Below are 24,185 nucleotides of genomic sequence, written 5' to 3' on the forward strand. Positions count from 1 at the left end.
GTTTTAAGCCTCTTTTATACAGTTTTTTTTTGCTGTCTGAGGTCCAATATGTTCCCATTTGAAAACCCTGAACTTCACGGACATCATGACAAACAACATGAAATGCATAATAGCCATCAATTATTTTAAATATACCAGAATGTTGTAAAAGGGTCGAGTGTGACTTGAGAATAATATTAAATCATTTGACAGGCCACAAAGTTCTCTACAGAGATCGCCTGCTACATACGAAGCAAAAGAAAGATACATGGGAAACAATCTAAATCATCTCAGATACACTACTGGCCACTTGTGAAGTATGTGACCATCAAGATGCCAAACTCCAAGGATCTTCTGGAACACATTGTGCTGGTGGATCTTCCAGGAACTGGAGACTGCAACAAGGCCAGAGATGAGATGTGGGAATCGGTAATCTTTTACTTTTGTGATCATTTCTGAATGCATTTACAGTAGGTCTCAATTTAATTGAACCTGAAGGTACGCTGTAGTGTGTGGTATTTATTTGGTTTAATCAGAGGATGGTTTTGGTTAAGCCTTCCTTACCAAAAAGTCAATTCTATATTGTATATTGTCAGGGCATGTTTTTCAAAATAAAAGCAAAGAAATGTACCTTCAAAAAGTTTATTTAAAACTAATATTAATTTTCACCAAAAAAATGTTTTATTAACAATTTCATTGTGGATTTTGATTTGTGCTTGGGGTCATTGTCTTGCTGGGATCCACTTGCATCTAAGTTTTAACCTCCTGGCAGAGGCAAACAGGTTTTGGCTAAACTGTCCTGGTACCGGGTAAAGTTCCTGATGCCCTTGACCATAACAAGGGCCCCAGGAACAGTTGAAGTAAAATAGCACCTTAACATCAAAGATCCACCACCAGAGTTTACAGTAGGTATGGAGTTCTTTTTTGCTTATGCAGAACCCCAAAAAGCAAAAAGAAGAAACTATTTATTTTAAGAATACATTTTAGTACTTTTTGCATTCAAGCTAAATTATGCATTTAAGACATGTGTATTGTTAATTTTTATATTTTTTAACCTTAATTTAACTAGGTAAGTCAGTTATGACGGCCTACCAAAAGGCAAAAGACCTGCGGGGACGGGGCTGGGATTTAAAAAAAAAGATAACACAGAAATATAGGACAAAACACACATCTCGACAAGAGAGACAACACAACACTACATAAAGAGAGACTTAAGACGACAACACAGGATTGTAGCAACACAACATGAAAACAACATGGTAGCAACACAACATGGTAGCAGCACAAAACATGGTTCAAGCATTATTGGTCACAGACAACAGCACAAAGGGCAAGAAGGTAGAGACAACAATACATCACGCAAAGCAGCCACAACTGTCAGTAAGAGTGTCCATGATTGAGTCTTTGAATGAAGAGATTGAGATAAAACTGTCCAGTTTGAGTGTTTGTTGCAGCTCGTTCCAGTCGCTAGCTGCAGCGAACTGAAAATATGAGTGACCCAGGGATGTGTGTGCTTCAGGGACCTTTAACAGAATGTGAATGGCAGAACGGGTGTTGTATGTCGAGGATGAGGGCTGCAGTAGATATCTCAGATAGGGGGGAGTGAGGCCTAAGAGGGTTTTATAAATATGCATCAACCAGTGGGTCTTGCGATGGGTATATAGAGATGACCAGATGACAGAGGAGTATAGAGTGTAGTGATGTGTGCTACAGTGCCTTGCGAAAGTATTCGGCCCCCTTGAACTTTGCGACCTTTTGCCACATTTCAGGCTTCAAACATAAAGACATAAAACTGTATTTTTTTGTGAAGAATCAACAACAAGCGGGACACAATCATGAAGTGGAACGACATTTATTGGATATTTCAAACTTTTTTAACAAATCAAAAACTGAAAAATTGGGCGTGCAAAATTACCCTCAGTGAGGTTGGATGGAGAGCATTTGTGAACAGCAGTTTTCAGTTCTTTCCACAGATTCTCGATTGGATTCAGGTCTGGACTTTGACTTGGCCATTCTAACACCTGGATATGTTTATTTTTTAACCATTCCATTGTAGATTTTGCTTTATGTTTTGGATCATTGTCTTGTTGGAAGACAAATCTTCGTCCCAGTCTCAGGTCTTTTGCAGACTCCATCAGGTTTTCTTCCAGAATGGTCCTGTATTTGGCTCCATCCCCATCAATTTTAACCATCTTCCCTGTCCCTGCTGAAGAAAAGCAGGCCCAAACCATGATGCTGCCACCATCATGTTTGACAGTGGGGATGGTGTGTTCAGCTGTGTTGCTTTTACGCCAAACATAACGTTTTGCATTGTTGCCAAAAAGTTCAATTTTGGTTTCATCTGACCAGAGCACAATCTTCCACATGTTTGGTGTGTCTCCCAGGTGGCTTGTGGCAAACTTTAAACAACACTTTTTATGGATATCTTTAAGAAATGGCTCTCTTCTTGCCACTCTTCCATAAAGGCCAGATTTGTGCAATATACGACTGATTGTTGTCCTATGGACAGAGTCTCCCACCTCAGCTGTAGATCTCTGCAGTTCATCCAGAGTGATCATGGGCCTCTTGGCTGCATCTCTGATCAGTCTTCTCCTTGTATGAGCTGAAAGTTTAGAGGGACGGCCAGGTCTTGGTAGATTTGCAGTGGTCTGATACTCCTTCCATTTCAATATTATCGCTTGCACAGTGCTCCTTGGGATGTTTAAAGCTTGGGAAATCTTTTTGTATCCAAATCCGGCTTTAAACTTCTTCACAACAGTATCTCGGACCTGCCTGGTGTGTTCCTTGTTCTTCATGATGCTCTCTGCGCTTTTAACGGACCTCTGAGACTATCACAGTGCAGGTGCATTTATACGGAGACTTGATTACACACAGGTGGATTGTATTTATCATCATTAGTCATTTAGGTCAACATTGGATCATTCAGAGATCCTCACTGAACTTCTGGAGAGAGTTTGCTGCACTGAAAGTAAAGGGGCTGAATAATTTTCACGCCCAATTTTTCAGTTTTTGATTTGTTAAAAAAGTTTGAAATATCCAATAAATGTCGTTCCACTTCATGATTGTGCTCCACTTGTTGTTGATTCTTCACAAAAAATACAGTTTTATATCTTTATGTTTGAAGCCTGAAATGTGGCAAAAGGTCGCAAAGTTCAAGGGGGCCGAATACTTTCGCAAGGCACTGTATAAGGAGCATTGGTGGCAAATCTGATGGCCGAATGGTAAAGAACATCTAGTCACTCGAGAGCACCCTTACCTGCAAATCTATAATCTAATTATGTCTCCATAATCTAGCATGGGTAGGATGGTCATCTGAATCAGGGTTAGTTTGGCAGCTGGGGTGAAAGAGGAGCGCTTACGATGTAGGAAACCGAGTCTAGATTTACCTTTAGCCTGCAGCTTTGATATGTGCTGAGAGAAGGACAGTGTACTGTCTAGCCATACCCCCAAGTACTTGTATGAGGTGATTACCTCAAACTCTAAACCCTCAGAGGTAGTAATCACACCTGTGGGGAGAAGGGCATTCTTCTTGCTGAACCACATTACCGTTGTTTTGGAGGTGTACAGAACAAGGTTAAGGGTAGAGAAAGTTTGTTGGACACTAAGAAAGCTTTGATGTAGAGCATTTAACACAAAATCCGGGGAGGGGCCAGCTGAGTATAACACTGTATAATCTGCATATAAATGGATGACAGAGGTTCCTACTGCCTGAGCTATGTTGTTGATGTAAATTGAGAAGAGCGTTGGACCTAGGATTGAGCCTTGGGGTACTCCCTTGGTGACAGGCTGTGGCTGAGACAACAGATTTTCTGACATTATACACTGCACTCTGAGAGAGTGGCCAAACCAGGCCAAAGACCCCTCAGAGACACCAATACTCCTTAGCCGGCCCACAAGAATGGAATTGTCCACTGTATCAAAAGCTTTGTCCAAGTCAATAAAAAGAGCAGCACAACATTGCTTAGAATCAAGGGCAATGGTGACATCATTGAGGACCTTTAAGGTTGCAGTGACACATGCATAACCTGAGCGGAAACCAGATTGCATACCAGAGAGAATACTATAGACATCAAGAAAGACAGTCAGTTGATTATTGACAAAATTTTCCAACACTTTTCATAAACAGGGTGAAATAGAAATAGGCCTATAACAGTTATAAATAAAGGACGAACCATGGCTGCCTTCCAAGCAATGGGAACTTACCCAGAAAGGTTAAAAACGTCAGAGATAGGCTTGGCAATGATAGGGGCAACAACCTTGAAGAAGAAAGGGTCTAAACCATCTGACCCAGATGTTTTTTTGGTGTCAAGTTTCAGGAGCTCCTCTAGCACCTCAGACTCAGTGACTGCCTGCAGGGAGAAACTTTGTAGCTTGGCAGGGTAAAAAGAGGGAGAAGCATCAGGGATAGTCGTATTAGAAGGGGTGGGAGATGAGGAAATGTTGGACGGCAAGGAGGCATGGCTGAGTCAAATAGGAATCCTGACTTAATTAATTTGTGATTAAAGAGCACAGCCATGTGCTTCTTGTCAGTAACAACCACATCATCAACATTAAGGGACATGGGCAGCTGTGAGGAGGAGGGTTTATTCTCCAGGTCTTTAACCGGTTTCCAGAACTTCTTGGGGTTAGACCCACAGAGAGAGAACTGCTTCTTAAAGTAACTAACCTTGGCCTTCCGGATAGCCCAAGTGCACTTATTTCTAATTTGCCTGAATGAGAGCCAGTCAGCGTGTGCGTGTGCTGAGCCTTTCGCCAAATGCAATTGTTGAGGTTTAGTAACTCTGCAAGATCACGGTCGAACCAGGGGCTGAACCTGTTTTTTATTCTAATTTTCTTTATGGGGGCGTGTTTGTTAACAATACCACTGAAAATATAAAAAAAGGATGTCCAAGCGTCTTCAACACAGGGGATCAACCTGATTCTATACCATTTTACAGAGGCCAGTTTATGAAGGAAGGCTTGCTCAAAGTTTTTTAGCGAGCGTCTATGACAAATCAGGACAGGTCGTTTCACTGAACAGCCATTACGAACACAGGCTGTAAAACAGTGATCACTAAGGTCATTACAGAAAACACCAGACTTATACCCATCAGGATTATTTGTGAGGATAACATCGAGGAGAGTAGCCTTGGAGCCATACCTTGTGGGATTGGTGATAATCTGAGAAAGATTTAGGGAGTCCCATTGTTTTAGGACTTGGTCAGGTGGTTTAAGCATGTCCCAGTTTAGGTCAACTAGCAGGACACATTCAGAATTGGTGTACGGGGCCAGGAGAGAGCTTTAGGGCAGGTAGGGTACAGGCCAGTGCTGATGGAGGATGATAGCACACAGCAACACTCAATAAAGAGCTATTTGAAAGTTCAATACCTAAAACCAGCAAATCAAATTGTTTGGGGACAGACTTGGTGGAGACAACCGAGCACTGAAGGTGATCCTTGGTAAAGATTGACACTCCCCCACCTTTGGAAGATCTGTCTTGCCGAAAGAGGTTATAACCAGAAAGGTTAACATCAGTATTCAAAACACTCTTCCTTAACCACGTCTCAGTAATGACCAACACATCTGGATTGGAGCTGTGATCCCACACTTTAAATTGATCAATTTCAGGTAATAAGCTTCTAGTGTTAATGTGCAGAAACCCCAGGCTTTTACGGGAGCAGATATCAGTGAAGCAGATATCAGAGCACAAGGCAGAATTGGGGCTAGCAACAGTAGATGGGCCAGGATGTACATGCACATTTCCAGATATCATCAACATTAATACAATCAAGGCACGGCATAGGAGACGAAGAGCTCTGCAGTGTTAATTTATGACATTAATGTGCATTGTACAGCAATTTCATTGTCAAGCAATTTCATCAGATAACATGAATACAGTAGGTATTCAGTAGGTAAAATGTAGTTTATTAACTACATTTTCATTAGGGCAATAAAAACCTACTTCAAAGAAGTGTGTGTGTGTGTCTGTGAGTGCAGCCATTTTTTCTCTCCAAATAACGGCACTGTAAGCATTACTACAGCGGGTTAGATTGAATTCCAGCATTAGAACCACTGCCATTCAACTCATCATTTACAAAAAAAAAAATCAGCTTGAATGATGAGTGAAATGTTGATTATGGCTTCAAATATTTTACACTATGTCCAATGTTTTATTTTACCTCACCTGTTACAATTTTTGTTTTAACATTCTAAATAACATTTCTGAACACCATGTTTTTTTTTTTATAGTACATTACTAAGTGCTCCTCTGTGTGGGTCGTGGCTGACATTGACCGGGCCGCGGCTGACAGTGATGCATGGAATATACTGGACAACAGCATCAGTAATATGGGTCCTGGTGGACAGTGTCAGAACATCACCTTCATCTGTACTAAGACGGACGACATCAACCCAGACAATTATATGCTGTGAGACATTTTAAACTCAAATTCTGTTACTGCTTTAACAGTTTCATATATTGCGATTACTGAACAAATATTTGTTTACAATTACCTACCCAGATATATATATATTTTCACTGCTTATACATCACTAATAAAGAACAAATTCCAATTTCAGTGAAATGGACGATGAAGACCTTCACATAGAGGTACAGCTACACAAAATATAAGAAATACTTTGTTTACAGAACTATAAACAAATAGTTGGTTTATAGAGACTCAAATATGTCACTGCATGGTTATCAACCATGGTCTCCTCTTATTTCACATGCAATTAGGACTCTTCTAACTATTCAGAGGAGCAGAAACGTGCATGCATATTGCACCGAAATCAACAAGCCAAGATGGAAATTCAAGAGAATTACAGCAACCCGTATGAAGTAAGATGTTTTATTTTCTATTTTCTTAACCAAATAAGAAACTATAAAGAGTTTCTTTCCCTGCAGTGTATGGACGAGGTAAGACAGCAATCCATGCTTTTATTTTGTTTACCTAGCTACTGTCTCCACATGCAAACTTTTTAGCTTTTGTGTCCAAAAATCAATGCATTGTTTTGCGTTCTATGTCCAAAGCATCCCAAAGCGTCTCAAATTGCTTGTGTAGCTCAATAAAGTTACTTTAAGATGATTTAGACATGAAATGAGAAAAATGCTAATGAACTGATAGTTCATGGCAACATGGTCGTGTTAGAATGACATTTTCTGTCAAGACAAAGCTGTTCCCTTGAATTAGAATAATATAACATCCATTAAAATGGCATTAGCGTTCTTAGACCGGAAGTTCATTGAATAGGGAAATGGAATTTTGTATTCTTCAAAAACTTGGAAATGTCCCTGAAGTAACTCCAAAACAACCAGTATAGCTACTTCAGCAATGATTGACTGATGATTGATTGATAATTATATTGATGTATTGTTTTTCTTTTGTCATCTTTTGTCACATACATTCAGGCTATTGATGAAATGCAGGTGTTTACAGTTAGTTCTCAAGAATTCCAGAAGGATAACAACTGCATTCTGAGACAAGAAGAGACAGGTATGATCACTTGCGTTATTGTGCAACAAAACCTCCAATAGGAATAGGTGCAAACAGATTGTTAGGTACTGTATAATGAACGTGTATTAGGGTAAGTGTTAGGGTACCTCCAGTAGGAATACGTGCAAACAGATTGTTTGTTGCAAACAGCAAAAAAAAAAACTGCAAATATATATATATTTTAAAACTTCACATACATTTTAGCAAAACATTGAAATACAACTTAAAAAAAAACATTTACATGCAATGTTTTTTTGGCAAACTGACTTCTAGGACACAAGAACCTTGAAAGGTTAGGTACTGTATAATGAATGTGTATTAGGGTAAGTGTCAGGGTATGGTAAAGGTAAAAAAAAGTTAAACAAGACCCGAAAGTAGAACAAGTGCCCGGCACAATTTGCAAATACCATCTCTTTGCACCTAATCTATTGGAGTTGGGGCTGTTATTATAAATTGTTCTAAAGTCATATACTAAACCTGAATATGAATCTAACAACAACTTTCTTTGCTCAAACAATGATTGTTGACCTAAAGATTACTGTACATTAACAGAAAAATGACAAAATGCATCTCATTTTCAGAGATACCTGAGCTGAGAGCTCTGCTGAAAAGCTTGAACGACCAACGGTCAGAAAAAGTGATGAGAGACTATGTGATTGGAGCCTATGGGATCCTCTCCCTGGTCCACGTGGTAAACCATGGGATCACCAAATCGGTATTGCCTTTAATGCATTAGCCTTTTTTTTAAATGATTGTACCCTTGATCCATCTCAATATGTTTACGGGTTGGTTGTTCTCTGTTGTGTTTAAGATGGAGACCGAAAAAGAAAAATTGCACAAGCTTCTAGAACAAATGCTGGAAGATGAGCTCCAAAAAATTGACCAGTTCATGTCAGACATTCACATGGAGTTTGACAAGTGCCTTTCAGCCGGAGTGCTAGAGTCAGAGAAGACATGTGTGACAAGAGCCAAGGAGGAAGTGATAGCACCAGTAAGTCAATTGTACCTTATGCTGGGCCATAAGGTTCTAGCAGGGTTCAATGGAGTTTTACTTCTTCAAACTTAATCTGAGCCAGTGGCAATTTTAGCATGTAAATCTTGGTGGGGCAAACAAAGAAAAAAAGTGGGATGCATGCCAGCAAAGCTACTACACATAAAATATATCTTACCGCCTGGTCAGGTCTCTGAGCTCCTCCCTATAGGCTGTCTCGTTGTTGTCGGTGATCTACCACTGTTATGTCGTCAGCAAACTTAATGATGGTGTTGGAGTCGTGCCTGGCCATGCAGTCGTGGGTGAACAGGGAGTACAGGAGGGGACTGAGCACGCACCCCTGGGGAGCTCCAGTGTTGAGGAACACATAGGTGTTCCTTTTGTCCAGGTGGGAAAGGGCAGTGTGGAGTGCAATAGAGATTGCATCATCTGTGGATCTGTTTGGGCGGTATGCAAATTGGAGTGGGTCTAGGGTTTCTGGGATAATGGTGTTGATGTGAGCCATTACCAGCCTTTCAAAGCACTTCATAGCTACGAACGTGAGTGCTACGGGTCTGTAGTCATTTAGGCAGAAGGCAAAAAGAGACCATGTTTGGATGCGGCTTTATTAACTCAATTTAATGTTTTTACATTGTTTGCAAACTGCGATGTGACACGTATTAATGCCAAAATAACAAACAAAAGAGGCAAGCCTCCAAAAACCTTTTTTACCTAAAAGTGTGGTGCTCAATGATGGAGTCTCCACTGATCTGAGCACTGTTTATTCAATCTTGTTCTGAGCCCAGTTGATTCAATCTTGTTCTGAGTGTAATTTTTTAAACCCTGTTATAAACACAGCTCTTTCTCAAGGTCAATAGTGTGCTAGACTGTTAGTCTGCTAAATAGTTAACCAATAGCTAGCCGGACTATCTGCACTGACCCTTTTTGCTCTAACTCTTTTGACTCATAACATACGCTGCTGTTACTGTTTATTATCTATCCTGTTGCCTAGTCACTTTATCCCAACCTATATGTACATATATACCTCAATTGCCTTGTACCCCTGCACATTGACTTTGTTCTGGTACCCTGCGTATATAGCAAAGTTATCATTAATTGTTGTGTATTTATTCCTTGTGTTATTATGTTTCTATTATTTATTTGATCTCTCTCTGTATTGAAAACATTTCACTTTTAGTCTACACCTGTTGTTTACGAAGCAAGTGCCAATTTTTTGGGGATTTGAACAAATGTGATTGGTTGGATGAAAGCTGACTTAAGGTCCCTGGTTCGTATCCAACCCCTAACTCTCTAAACTTATTTGGAATTACTTGGAATGCATTTCTTGCCAAACCTTAGCCAATCACATTTGTTTTTTCCATGGAGGAAAGAGCTGCTCTTAGAACAAGATGAAATAAGGAAAACTCCAATCTGACAAAATCATGATAATGTTTTATGTTTTTTCAGAAAGGAAAAGGAGGAGGGGGGTACCACCAGACCCTGAGAGCTGTATGCAACGGCCAGGGGTTCTGCAGGTCAACAAATGGAGTAAAAACGAACATGAACGCTTCACTGAGCAGCTCTCTGTGCGATGCCATTAAAAATATGTTTTCAAAAACATTCAAGTAAGTGATTTTCTACGTGCCTTCCAGACACATTTATTGGGACAAAGATCCACCACTTGAGTAACATGGTTATCATCATGTCTTCTAGGAAATCTCAGAAATCTATATCTGCAAAGATTGATAGTTTCAGCATCCTCTTAGAGAGCCATGATGAAGAAACCATGTTTCCTCGGCTGGCATTCCTCAAAACTGAGGTTTGTGGAAATACAACTGTATTATTTACATTTGGTTGGATGTTATCTGTGAAGCTGTATCATAGATGGTACTGTGCTATGCTCTACCTTCCGATTATGGCGGTCTAGTAAAGTGTAATGTTAAGTTGTCTAATATTCATTCACCAGGGGCGTTGACAGAATTTTGGGGCCAATTGAAGAAAAAAATAATATTGGGCCCCTAACATAGAAATCAGAATGTTTCAGATTAAAATAACATACTGAACAATATGTGATATTAAATGTACTAAATATAAGCTTCTGCTGCTCTATACTACAATTGTACAGATTCTAGTTTCCACCTTTATCCTTTAATTTCTTTCATCACATTCCCAGTGGGTCAGAAATGTACATACACTCAATTAGTATTTGGTAGCATTGCCTTTAAATTGTTTAACTTGGGTCAAACATTTCGGGTAGCCTTCCACAGGCTTCCCACAATAAGTTGGGTGAATTTTGGCCCATTCCTCCTGACAGAGCTGGTGTAACTGAGTCAGGTTTGTAGGGCTCCTTGCTCGCACACGCTTTTTCAGTTCTGCCCACACATTTTCTATAAGATTGAGGTCAGGTATTTGTGATGGCCACTCCAATACCTTAACTTTGTTCTTAAGCCATTTTGCCACAACTTTGGAAGAATGCTTGGGATCATTGTCAATTTGCAAGACCCATTTGCGACCAAGCTTTAACTTCTGACTGATGTCTAGAGATGTTGCTTCAAAATATCCAAATAATTATCATTCCTCATGGTGCTATCTATTTTGTGAAGTGCACCAGTCCCTCCTGCAGCAAAGCACCCCCACAACATGATGCTGCCACCCCCGTGCTTTACGGTTGGGATGGGGTTCTTCGGCTTGCAAGCCTCCCCCTTTTTCCTCCAAACATAACGATGGTCATCATGGCCAAACAGTTCTATTTTTGTTTCATCAGACCAGAGGACATTTCTCCAAAAAGTACAATATTTGTCCCCATGTGCAGTTGCAAACTGTAGTCTGGCTTTTTCAATGGCGGTTTTCGAGCAGTGGCTTATTCCTTTCTGAGTGGCCTTTCAGGTTATTTCGATATAGGACTCATTTTACTGTTCATTTGCTATGTCATCTTCAGTCTCATCTGGGAAACGTTTTATTTTTTTCTGGCGGCTCCTCTGTTCACTGTGAAACTGAGTAGTTACAACCATTTCATTTGCCACCATGGAGGCTTCTGCCAGAAGAGCGTCCCATTGTTTACACAGAGCCTGCATTTCTTCCTGTAGTGTCTTAATGTGAGCTGCTCCAGTGTCCAGAGAAATATTTCCTGACTGAAGAATTAGGCTTCTATTCTCAATACACTGCAAAGATTTTACCCAGAAAGTGAGCAGGAAGATTGCCTTGAAAGACATGAAGTAGCTTTTCAGACCTTTTGCCTCATATTTGGCTTTGTTTGTCAGGCTACCGGTAGCAAGAAGCATGTCTAGGGCCTTGATGATAGACGGTAAATGAGTTGCCACTGGTCGGACCACAGCATTACGCGCACTCCATGACTTGTCTGAAAGACGGTTAAGACAGCAGCCAGTCTTCTCCTTGAGAATAGCCCATCGCTCTGGGCTGGCACTGAACAGATTGGAAAGACCATTTACTCAAAACAAGGTTGATATTTTTGGGTACGACTGAGCTGCATGTACACCCACAAGATTAAGAGTATAGGAGGAACAAGGTGAGTATGTGGCCCGTGGATTCTTTTTGCAGTATGTGTGCTTGAACTCCCTTTACTTTCCCTGTCCATTATGTACATCATCAAGATTGAGTGATTTCCCCCAGAATGGCAGATTCCTAGATGCGAAGTACAGTGTCACATCCACAATCCTTTCTAGAAGTCTCTGTTTTTATACATTTCTGACTGGATTTGTTTCTGCAGCTGACTGTCTATACCTGTATCTGTTGTAACGGTATGCTGCAGATTTTTCCATTTCCAGTAACAGTTCTTGTGAGACACACCATCCTCATGCTCTGGCAGTTTGTCATACTTTCTCTGCCATTTCACTGATGATATATTATAGCCATCCTTACTAATCAGAAAACTGGGTGAGAAAAAAGAACACATGGAATGCAATATAATGCCTTTACACTCTTACTATAAAGAAGCCAGTCTCTCTGCACCTTTTCTCTTCCGTTTGCTGACTTACTGTACTGTAAATAGTTGGGGAATGGCTTGCCTTCTGAGTCTGGGGGCATGATTTTATACAGTTCTGTCTCCTCACCACACCTGTTGGCTAGTCTGCGAACAATAGCTTCCCTTTCATGGTCTCGTACTTTCTCTGACCACAGTGCTGGATCTTCTAAAACCTCATCTTCCTCACTTTGAATCTGTCCATACTCTTCCTTTCCCTTATTACCTGCTTGTTCAATCTCTTCTGTCACTCCTTCACTGGCACTGCTGCTACTCCTTAACTCTTCTTCCTCCTCCCTGCTCTCCTCTGCATCAGAGTCTGTCTGACAGCTTTCTGCTGAGATTCTGCCTACCTGGGGCTCTCTAGGCACTAGGAAGTGAGTAAACAAAGGGAATTTTAGGTTTGATGTTCGCTCCTACAAAGGTTACCGTACAAAAAATCTACTACTGAAATATATATTTTTTAATAGTATACATATCAAATATAATACATATTTTAGTGTGTCAAAGTTATCATGTGCCTAACTGTACAATTAAAAAATGGTCTAGTTATGCTGCTGCTACAAAACAACTGCCTCACCTCCAAGGTCTGACGTTTCAATTTCATGTCGTAGACACTTTGGGATCTGTGTCTACAGCAGTAGTACTAGTAGCATCTACAGTATGGATAGGTAGGCTACAAGTTAGGTTTTAATTTTAGTCTAGCTAGCTAACAAATATCACGCAAATATTGGGGAATACAGTTATAATATCTAAATAATAGCTAATTAGCTAGCCATAGCTGGTAGTGGTAGCTCATCATCATCATGTTAATAATTACTGCTCTGACCAAGCCGACTGAGTCCACGGTAGGCAGCTACATGTAGCTAGCAAGCTATCTAGCTAGCTATATTGGCTAGCTCGGCTGCTCAGTTCGGCATGTGGTCTGCACTGACTTACCACTCAAATCCTTCTCATTTGTTTTCTGGGAAAAATCGTAGTGAGTAACTTTTCCCTGAATTTTTTCTACATGCCAGAGCAATTGTCAGATCAGCTGTATTTTTTTTCTCCTCCTAGAGAATGGACCAAACCATGTGCATTATGGGGGGCTTACAAATGGGATGGTTGGGTAGAAGAGATGCCTGATCTGATTATGGTTATACCTTTTAATTTTCAGCACCTATTTTTTTTGTCTAACATTTTTAAAATGATAAGCAAATAATTCTCTAAACATTTAGGGGCCCCTACCAGGATAGGGCCCCATGAATCATTCATGTTTCCCCCCCCCCCCCCCCCCCCTGCTCTGCTTGCCACCAGTGTAATTATTTATGACCTTACAATAAATGCGGTCAAGTAAAGTGTAATGTTAAGAAGACTAATATTCATAATAGTATTTTTTTTCTGGTGTCAAAAAGGAACACAAATTGAAGGCAGATCTTAAACATGAGATCATCCAGAGGAAGAAGGAAATTTACTCTTCGCTCATCAAGTCAATCATGACCTCCATGCTCCCCTCCTATACAGGTCAGTCTAACTGTCAGTATCATTCTGTCACTATAATTACCCTTTAATATGCATGTCAATAGCAGTCATAAAACAATAGTTCCACAAATTGTAGATATTTTTTTCCTTAACCCTGAAAATAATCTGTGCACAAGGAGTGAATGCAATCCACACTTTAGTTCTTTTCAACTAGCCACTGCCAGCAAATTGTGATTTGATATTTTAAACATGCTAAATGGTTGACATTGGTTTTACGTCTAAAAAATGCTTAAATAGTTTGTTGGCCGTTGATAGTTTAACAAAACCAAAAGTGTGGATTGCAGATACAAGGTCCATAGACTGCTGTCAAAGGAAAAAACACTAAATACTGTGTGTCAATTGGCTGAACTATGCCTTTAACAATCATTGGATAGCAGTGACCCAGTGACCTCATAACCATAACTTTATATAACTTACTTTGTAAACTTTTTTTCTCTGATTTTTAGAGGCTTCAAATGTACATGGGAAAGGATCCCTAAAGAGAATGCAGGACATTCTCGAGAGTCACATTGAGTCATCAAAGAGCACCATGTTCCACGATGCTAAGGGGAAGATGCTGACGCTCCTAACCAAGCTCAGTGTAGGATACTTTATGTCACTGTTCCAATTCAATTATTGAAGTATTAATATGGGCACCATAGGTCTTATGCTTGACACACTCAGTTTACCACAAAACACCAGATAATTCCCAAAAAGAGTAGAACCAGCTCACCTGCATTTATAATTTGTTTTGACTTTTGAAAACAGGTAATGTAACAGAGTTCAGTTCACGTAAGAGTTTCATAGCGAATCATGTTACAGAACAAGCCGCGGGGGACACAAGGTGCTCGCGAATGGGTTTAGAATTGTAAAATATTGAAAAGTGGGAGTTGGTATGCAAGTGCGCATCGTTTCAATTCTAATTTTGTGATCACTATCAAACACATCAGCAAGTGGCCTCTCCATAAAGGACTTAGGGGCCAAGTGTTCTTTCAACATAACATTGGCAATGTCTTTTCTTATGTTAACACACCTGAGGTGCTGCATAATGGGCAGGTCTCTCTCACGGTTTGCTGCTATGATTGGATAGAGTGAATCAACGCAGCTGTTTCTTTGTAGAGATAATTATCCCTAGGCATTACAATCCTGTGTTAGAGTATCAGGTTGGCATTATTGTAATCCAAATCCAACCCTAATGTAAATTGTTGTCAAGGGGTAAAGTAATATAAACAGGTTCAGTTTTATTTTCGTTCCAAAAACACAAGAGCACTACATAAATCAAACACGCTCAAAACACGGAACATAACAAAAGTAAAGCGCGTAATAAAACAACACAATAACATGAAACAATTACACACAAATACATGATGGGAAACAGAGGGTTAAATACACGTAGATTGATTGGGGAAATGAAAACCAGGTGTGTAAGGAACAAGACAAGACAAATGGGCATATGAAAAATGGAGCGGCGCCCGAACAAGGAGAGGAGCCAATTTCGGTGGAAGTCGTGACAGTACCGACCCTTGACGCGCGGCTCTAGCGGCGCGCCGACACCGGCCTCGAGGACGAACCGGAGGACGAGGCACAGGGCGATCCGGTGATGGGCAGTATTTCAGGATCCAGAACATCTGCAACCGAAACCCAGCACATCTCCTCTGGCCCGTACACTGGGCACACACAGAGCAGGATGAGACATAAACCCTCACGTCCATAGCGAAAGTGGGCCACCAGTACTTCCCAGTCAGACAGAGCACCGTCCGACTGATCCCCGGATGACCAGAGGAGGGAGACGTGTGTGACCAGATCAACTGGTCACGGACAGCAGACGGAAAGTACATGTGCCCAACAGGACACTGGAGGGGAGCGAGCTCTGTACACAACACCTGCTCAATGTCCGCATCCAGCTCCCACCCGACCGGCGCTACCAGGCAGGAGGCCGGGAGTATGGGAGTCTGGCAACCTGGTCTGTAGGATAGGGTAAACAAAAAACGGGTAAGGAACATGGCCCACCTTGCCTGACGAGGATTCAGTCTTCTCGCTGCCCGGATGTACTCCAGGTTGCGGTGGTCAGTCCAGATGAGAAAAGGTTGTTTATCCCCCTCAAGCCAATGTCTCCACGCCTTCAATGCTTTAACCACAGCCAACAACTCCCGGTCCCCCACGTCATAGTTGTGCTGGGCTGAGCTTCTTCGAGAAGAAAGCACAGTGTGTCCTCTGCGGCCACAGATAGTGCACGTGATGGCTCCTCTTCCAGTCTCACGATGAGCAGCCCCTCCTAACTCCATGGCCACCGGAGCTGGGGTGCTGGAAGATGGAACCGACAGAGCCCCCTCTGGACGTCCACAGGTGACCAGCAGGTTATCCAACCGGATGGACAAATCCACCAGTTGGTCAAAGGAAATGGTGGCATCCCTGCAGGCCAGCTCACGTCGGACGTCCTCTCGTAGTCTGCATCGATAGTGGTCGATGAGGGCCCTGTCATTCCAGCCTGCTCCTGCGGCCAAGGTCCGGAATTCCAGGGCGAAGTCCTGGGCGCTCCTCGTCCCCTGCCTCAAATGGAAGAGCCTTTCCCCCGCCGCTCTGCCCTCGGGTGGATGGTCGAAGACGGCCCGGAAGCGACGGGTGAACTCCTTGAAGTGGTCTGACGCTGTGTCTCCTTCTCTCCACACGGTGTTTGCCCACTCCAGTGCTATTCCTGTGAGACAGGAGACGAGGGCGGCCACTCTCTCCCTTCCCGAGGGAGCTGGGTGCAGTGGCCAGGTAGAGGTCCAGTTGTATTCTCCCACTGGAATTCTCTACGGATGGGACGGGTGGAGACAACCCCGGTTGTGCTGGTCGAGGCACTGGAGAAACTTCCTGTCTCTCCCAGCGGTCCATGGTCTGGACAACGCGATCCATCATGGCACCAAGATGTTGTAACATGGCCGAATGTTCCTGGATGCGCTCCTCGACTCCTTTAACCGGGGTACATGCTCCTGCTGACTCCATAGAGTTGTGTAATTCTGTCAAGGGGTGTACTAGAAGCGAAGTCAGGTGCATGAGAGCAGAGTAATGTAAACAGGCACACTTATTTTAAGTAGATTGATTGGGGAAATGAAAACCAGGTGTGTATGGAACAAGACAAGACAAATGGACATATGAAAAATGGAGCGGCAATAGCTAGAAAGCAGGTGATGTCGATCGCCGCCCGGACAAGGAGAGGAGCCGACATCGGCAGAAGTCGTGAAAATTGTGATGACCTCAGTTACACAAATCTCACAAAACTCTGTATTGGAATGTACCGACTTTATATCCTACGTACACTTTTTAATCAATTTTGGCACTGTAATAAATGTTTCACATAGGCCGTTTTCTATAGTTTTTGCATCCAGTTTCCCTTTAAAACTGAGGGACAAATGTAAATTTGCACACTTGAAGTCTGAATCATCTATAAGTAACTTCATTAAGTTACACAATCAATTTTTAGATACTTTAGGATGATTTGGACAGGAAGACAGAAAACGCTAATATTGGTACCATTGACTAACATCGTGCCACGAATGCAAAATACTTTAGCATTGAAACAGTGGCGAGTGGTAATTTAAACAAATGCATGGATTGCTGTCATACCTTGTCCATAGACTGCTTACAAGGTAAGGAGTATGTCATTTTGTCATTTGGGTGAACCCTCCCTTAAAATCTTCCTAGATGTCAGACAAACATGACGTAGAACATTGCCAAAATAGGGATTGTCTCAGAGAAAACACAATTATTTGAATGAAAATACACTACTAATGGAATTTGTTACATGGTTTGGTTTAGCAAGTGTGTAGGTGTATGTGATCAGTGGTTAAATTACATGTTTAATGAAAATGTACACACAATGTCATAAGGATAAGATGTTTGTGGCAGGACCCCAGTACTGTCCTAATTATAAAATAAAAAAGGTCCTTGGAATTCTGATCTTCTTTAAAAAAACTGAAAATGTTCATTACATCTCCTTTTTACTTCCATTAGGAATACATTGTGCAGGAAGTAAGGTCTAAACTAAAGGAAGCTATGAAGCAGTCACTCCACAATGAGCTACCTCTCCCAGGTAAATCAAATACACTTGTTTCCATCACATTTTGGATTGGATGCTGTCTGTATGGTTCAAATACATATATACTGCAATATTCCACGTTATACATGTACAATTTCCAGCTGCAAATGTAAATTACAATGCCAAATGTCAATGCCATACCAGTAGTAGTAAAGGAAGGGGAATCATGTTACTGAGTGGTTAAAGTAAGTGTTAGGGTAAGGTTAGAAAAACTAAAACAACACAAATCCCCCAAAAGTAATGTATTTTCTTTGTTACAGATATATCTGAGCACTATGAGATAGTGAAGAGCGCCCATGAAAAAATGACGGGTAAACCTATCACAGATGTTGAAGATGAGAAATGGTAAAGACTCACTGCTCCACATAAAACCATACATTTGAAAGTAGGTTCAATCCGTAGCACTGATGAGCCGCGCTTTAAAACTTCTCTTAAAACATCCAGTGAAAGTGCAGGGAGCCAAATTCAAACTACAGAATTGTAAATATTTAACAATCTTGAAAATACACATGCAATATGTCAAAATAAAGCTTAACTTCTTGTTAATCCAGCCGCGGTGTCAGATTTAAAAAAGGCTTTATGGCGAAAGGAAACCATCCGATTATCTGAGGACAGCGCCCAGCACACAAATTCATAGCAATCAATCAGGCAGGTGGCGACACAAAAGTCAGAAATAAAGATATAATTCATGCCTTACCTTTGAAGAGCTTCTTCTGTTGGCACTCCAAATGGTCTCAGTTACATTACAAATGGTCCTTCTGTAAATTAATTTTTTATTTCCATAAAAAAAAAGTAAATAATCAACTCGGTTTCCATCGGTCAAAATGTATGCAAAATGAATCCCAAACGTTACCAATAAACTTATCCAAACAAATCAATCAACGTTTATAATCAAGCCTTAGGTACCCTAATACCCAAATAAACAATTACATTTAAGATGGAGAATCGTTATTGTCTTTACTGGAGATAGCGCGTTATTTTTGTTTATCTCGGCCATGCGCATGGAAACACTACAGCCAAAATGGGAGCCCTTAGAAAAACAACTTCTTCTCCCTAATTTTTCAAAAAAAAGCCTGAAACTCTTTCTAAAGACTGTTGACATCTAGTGGAAGCCCTAGGTACTCAATCGGGCACGATTTCGCCCTATTATAAAAGTGCCAGCCATTGAAATCAGTGGTAGGACAAACATTTTTTGGGGGGGGTTTGTCCTCGGGGTTTTGCCTGCCATTTCAGTTCTGTTATACTCAGACATTATTTTAACAGTTTTAGAAACCTTACAGTGTTTTCTATCAAAATCTACCAATTATATGCATATCCTAGCTTCTGGGCCTGAGTAGCAGGCAGTTTACTTTGGGCACGCTTTTCATCTGGACGTCAAAATACCGCCCTCTATCCCAAAGAAGTTAAAAACCCCTAAGATCTAAGGGTCCGGGGCTGGGTTTTTACTAAGCTAACATATGGAATAGTTTTAAGAAGGTCATACCAAGGATCATTTAGCTAATTGATTTGGAATGTTAGGATCCCTGTAAGTATGAAACCTTGAATTTGGACTTACATGTAATAACATATTCATACCAGTGGAGGCTGCTGGGAGGACGGCTCATGATGATGGCTGAAACGGAGAGAAAGGAATGGCATCAAATCATTCAGATAGTTTGTTTTGAAGTGTCTGTCCTATATCTGAGAGATAAGAAAGATAAAAAGAATTTTTTTTTGCCACCACAATGAATTTGAAAAGAAACAATCAAGATGAGCTGAAAGTGCAGACTTTCAGCTTTGAGGGTATTTACATCCAAATCGGGTGAACGGTGTAGGAATTACAGCACTTTTTATATGTGGTCACCACAATTTTAGGAGCTCAAAAGTAATTGGACAAACTAACATAATCATAAATTCAATTGTGAGTATTAATACTTGGTTGCAAATCCTTTGCAGTCAATGACTGCCTGAAGTCTGGAACCCATAGACATCACCAGATGCTGGGTTTCTTTCCTGGTGATGCTCTGCCAGGCCTTTACTGCAGCTATCTTCAGTTCCTGCTTGTTATTGGGACATTTTGTCTTCAGCAAGTGAAATGTATGCTCAATTGGATTCCGGTCAGGTGATTGACTTGGCCATTGCAGAACACTGCATTACTTTGCCTTAAAAAGTATTGGGTTGCTTTCGCAGTATGCTTCGGGCCATTGTCCATCTGCATTGTGAAGCGCCCTCCAATGAGTTTAAGCATTTGACTAATTCTGAGCAGATAATATAGACCTAAACCCTTCAGAATTCATCCTGCTGCTTTTGTCAGCAGTCAGATCATCAATAAATACAAGGGAACCAGTTCCATTGGTAGCAATACATGCCCACGCCATAACACTACCTCCACCATGCTTCACAGATGAGGTGGTATGCTTCGGATTATGAGCAGTTCCTTCCCTTCTCCATGCTTTTCTCTTCCCATCATTCTGATACAAGTTGATCTTTGTCTCTTCTGTCCATAGGATGTTGTTCCATAACTGTACAGGCATTTTTAGATGTTTGGCAAACTCTAATCTGGTCTTCCTGTTTTTGAGGTTTACCAAAGGTTTACATCTTGTGATAACCCGTCTGTATTTACTAAGGTAAATTGTCTTGAATGTTGACTTTGACACAGATACGCCTACCTTCTGGAGGGTGTTCTTGAACTGGCCAATTGTTGTGAAGGGGTTTTTCTTCATCCACCATAGTTGTTTTCCGTGGTCTTCCGGGACTTTTGGTGTTCATGAGCTCACCAGTGCGTTCTTTCTTTTTAAGAATGTACAAAATACACTGCTCAAAAAAATAAAGGGAACACTAAAATAACACATCTCACTTGTGAAACAAGTTCACTAGTTCAAAGATCTGAATGAATGAAATATTCTTATTAAATACTTTTTTCTTTACATAGTTGAATGTGCTGACAACAAAATCACACAAAAATGATCAATGGAAATCAAATTTTTCAACCCATGGAGGTCTTGATTTGGAGTCACACTCAAAATTAAAGTGGAAAACCAAACTACAGGCTGATCCAACTTTGATGTAATATCCTTAAAACAAGTCAAAATGAGGCTCAGTAGTGTGTGTGGCCTCCACGTGCCTGTATGACCTCCCTACAACGCCTGGGCATGCTCCTGATGAGGTGGCGGATGGTCTCCTGAGGGATCTCCTCCCAGACCTGGACTAAAGCATCCGCCAACTCCTGGACAGTCTGTGGTGCAACGTGGCGTTGGTAGATGGATGATGTCCAAGATGTGCTCAATTGGATACAGGTCTGTTGAACGGGCGGACCAGTCCATAGCATCAATGCCTTCCTCTTGCAAGAACTGCTGACACACTCTAGACATGAGGTCTAGCGTTGTCTTGTATTAGGGCCAACCGCACCAGCATATGGTCTCACAAGGGGTCTGAGGATCTCATCTCGGTACCTAATGGCAGTCGGGCTACCTCTGGCGAGCACATGGAGGGCTGTGCGGCCTCCATGTTAGACACCATAAATGGCATTTCATTTTTACCTTTATTTAACCAGGCAAGTTAGTTAAGAACAAATTCTTATTTTCAATGACAGCCTAGGAACAGTGGGTTAACTGCCTGTTCAGGGGCAGAACGACAGATTTGTACCTCTTCAGCTCGGGGGTTTGAACTTGCAACCTTTCGGTTACTAGTCCAACACTGTAACCACTAGGCTACCCTGCCGCCCCAATTATCATCCAACAAGTGTTTAAAGGCTGTTGATTGTTTAAATTCCAACATTAAATTATTAAAATATGTAATACAAATCTCCAAACTTCTTTTTGTTTGGTTTTGTAGCTCCAGGGCTAATTTGTTTTTCTAGATTGAGAACATAAAACAGCATTTATAAAGCAAACATTAACCCTTAGGTTTAGAACAGCAAATACTTAAATAGCTTAAATGTTGCTGAACAGTGATTACAATATGTTTTCAAAATCTACAAAAAGTCTGATCTGAAGGGGGTTAGCAATCACTGACAGAGTTCACAACATGTACCCAAAACATATTTTTTTCCTCTAAAAATAAAAGTTCAATACAAACAATTGTGAAATATGGAAAAGGATTCGTTTGAAATGTACCATTCTATCAGATCTTTCAGCACTCTGACGGTGTTAACGTTAGGCACAAATCTGATGGAGATGATGTTTCACGGATTTGGAAAAAATTGCTTTTTTCTTTTTCATTCATGTGGTAAACATAGCAACAATTTACAGGTTGTTTTTCCTATGTTGCTTTATGACTATAAAATCGTAGTAAATGTAAAATTTTCAAACCAAGATTAAAATAGAATATGAATTTATCAGGAATATGGAGTTGACAGTTTATGGATTTGACCGTGGTGATTCCAATATTGTTTGTTTAAATCTATCAAAAGTAGAGAACTTTACAGACCATGAATGGTATTGTTGTACTACATGAAATGAGGACATGAATAAGGGGTCCTTATTGTATAGTTTACCCTGCTCATTCCAGATTAATTTAGGATTTTAGACAAATTTGACGGACACATCATTTAGGATTCAAAGTTTTGAGATAAATATTATTTAGTCATAGAGTGCTATTGCACAAAATGACAATCATTTTGAGCTAATGTCCATTATTGACAGTTTTTTTTTTAAATAAAAAAACTTTTTTTGGAGAGTTTGAAATGGGAATACTTTGCTCTGGTAAAGGGAATTTGCAGGCATTGAGATGATACAGAAATGAATCATATTTAAAGTATTAAAAAAATTCCCAAAACAAATATTGTCTTTATAAAATGGCCCAAAACGAGATTTTTTAAAATTATTTTTTATTGTAATTTGTAACCCCCAATTTTGATCTTGTCTCATCGCTGCAACTCCCCAAATGCTCAGAAGGCGAAGGTCGAGTCATGCGTCCTCTAAAACATGACCCGCGAAACCGTGCTTCTTAACACCCGTCCACTTTACCTGGAAGCAGAAACTAAAACAAGAGGCTCCCACGCTGAGGTCTGTCCAACGCTGGTCCGACCAAGCTGACTCCACACTCCAAGACTGCTTCCATCACGTGGACTGGGAGATGTTTCGTATTGCGTCAGATAACAACATTGACGAATACGCTGATTCGGTGTGCGAGTTCATTAGAACGTGCGTTGAAGATGTCGTTCCCATAGCAACGATTAAAACATTCCCTAACCAGAAACCGTGGATTGATGGCAGCATTCGTGTGAAACTGAAAGCGCGAACCACTGCTTTTAATCAGGGCAAGGTGTCTGGTAACATGACCGAATACAAACAGTGCAGCTATTCCCTCCGCAAGGCTATCAAACAAGCTAAGCGCCAGTACAGAGACAAAGTAGAATCTCAATTCAACGGCTCAGACACAAGAGGCATGTGGCAGGGTCTACAGTTAATCACGGACTACAGGAAGAAACCCAGCCCAGTCACGGACCAGGATGTCTTGCTCCCAGGCAGACTAAATAACTTTTTTGCCCGCTTTGAGGACAATACAGTGCCACTGACACGGCCTGCAACGAAAACATGCGGTCTCTCCTTCACTGCAGCCGAGGTGAGTAAGACATTTAAACGTGTTAACCCTCGCAAGGCTGCAGGCCCAGATGGCATCCCCAGCCGCGCCCTCAGAGCATGCGCAGACCAGCTGGCCGGTGTGTTTACGGACATATTCAATCAATCCCTATACCAGTCTGCTGTTCCCACATGCTTCAAGAGGGCCACCATTGTTCCTGTTCCCAAGAAAGCTAAGGTAACTGAGCTAAATGACTACCGCCCCGTAGCACTCACATCCGTCATCATGAAGTGCTTTGAGAGACTAGTCAAGGACCATATCACCTCCACCCTACCTGACACCCTAGACCCACTCCAATTTGCTTACCGCCCAAATAGGTCCACAGACGATGCAATCTCAACCACACTGCACACTGCCCTAACCCATCTGGACAAGAGGAATACCTATGTGAGAATGCTGTTCATCGACTACAGCTCGGCATTCAACACCATAGTACCCTCCAAGCTCGTCATCAAGCTCGAGACCCTGGGTCTCGACCCCGCCCTGTGCAACTGGGTACTGGACTTCCTGACGGGCCGCCCCCAGGTGGTGAGGGTAGGCAACAACATCTCCTCCCCGCTGATCCTCAACACTGGGGCCCCACAAGGTTGCGTTCTGAGCCCTCTCCTGTACTCCCTGTTCACCCACAACTGCGTGGCC

General features: G+C 41.4%; 1 protein-coding gene across 3 annotated transcripts in view; it reads left to right on the forward strand.

Moving 5' to 3' along the window:
• Window positions 1–24,185, forward strand: part of LOC110538555 (nuclear GTPase SLIP-GC) — a 35,704-nt gene that overhangs the window by 7,131 nt on the left and 4,388 nt on the right. For all 3 annotated transcript variants that reach the window (XM_036941716.1, XM_036941717.1, XM_036941718.1), the window contains 13 exons: window positions 193–408; window positions 6,208–6,386; window positions 6,538–6,568; window positions 6,698–6,799; window positions 7,370–7,454; window positions 8,036–8,169; window positions 8,266–8,445; window positions 9,892–10,049; window positions 10,138–10,243; window positions 13,798–13,906; window positions 14,371–14,504; window positions 17,900–17,978; window positions 18,245–18,329. In XM_036941716.1, the coding sequence (XP_036797611.1) occupies window positions 193–408; window positions 6,208–6,386; window positions 6,538–6,568; window positions 6,698–6,799; window positions 7,370–7,454; window positions 8,036–8,169; window positions 8,266–8,445; window positions 9,892–10,049; window positions 10,138–10,243; window positions 13,798–13,906; window positions 14,371–14,504; window positions 17,900–17,978; window positions 18,245–18,329 (1,598 nt within the window). The remainder of the gene's footprint in view (window positions 1–192; window positions 409–6,207; window positions 6,387–6,537; window positions 6,569–6,697; window positions 6,800–7,369; window positions 7,455–8,035; window positions 8,170–8,265; window positions 8,446–9,891; window positions 10,050–10,137; window positions 10,244–13,797; window positions 13,907–14,370; window positions 14,505–17,899; window positions 17,979–18,244; window positions 18,330–24,185) is intronic.

This window comes from Oncorhynchus mykiss, chromosome 13 (genome assembly GCF_013265735.2).
Source record: "Oncorhynchus mykiss isolate Arlee chromosome 13, USDA_OmykA_1.1, whole genome shotgun sequence".
In the NCBI taxonomy this organism is placed as follows: domain Eukaryota; kingdom Metazoa; phylum Chordata; class Actinopteri; order Salmoniformes; family Salmonidae; genus Oncorhynchus; species Oncorhynchus mykiss.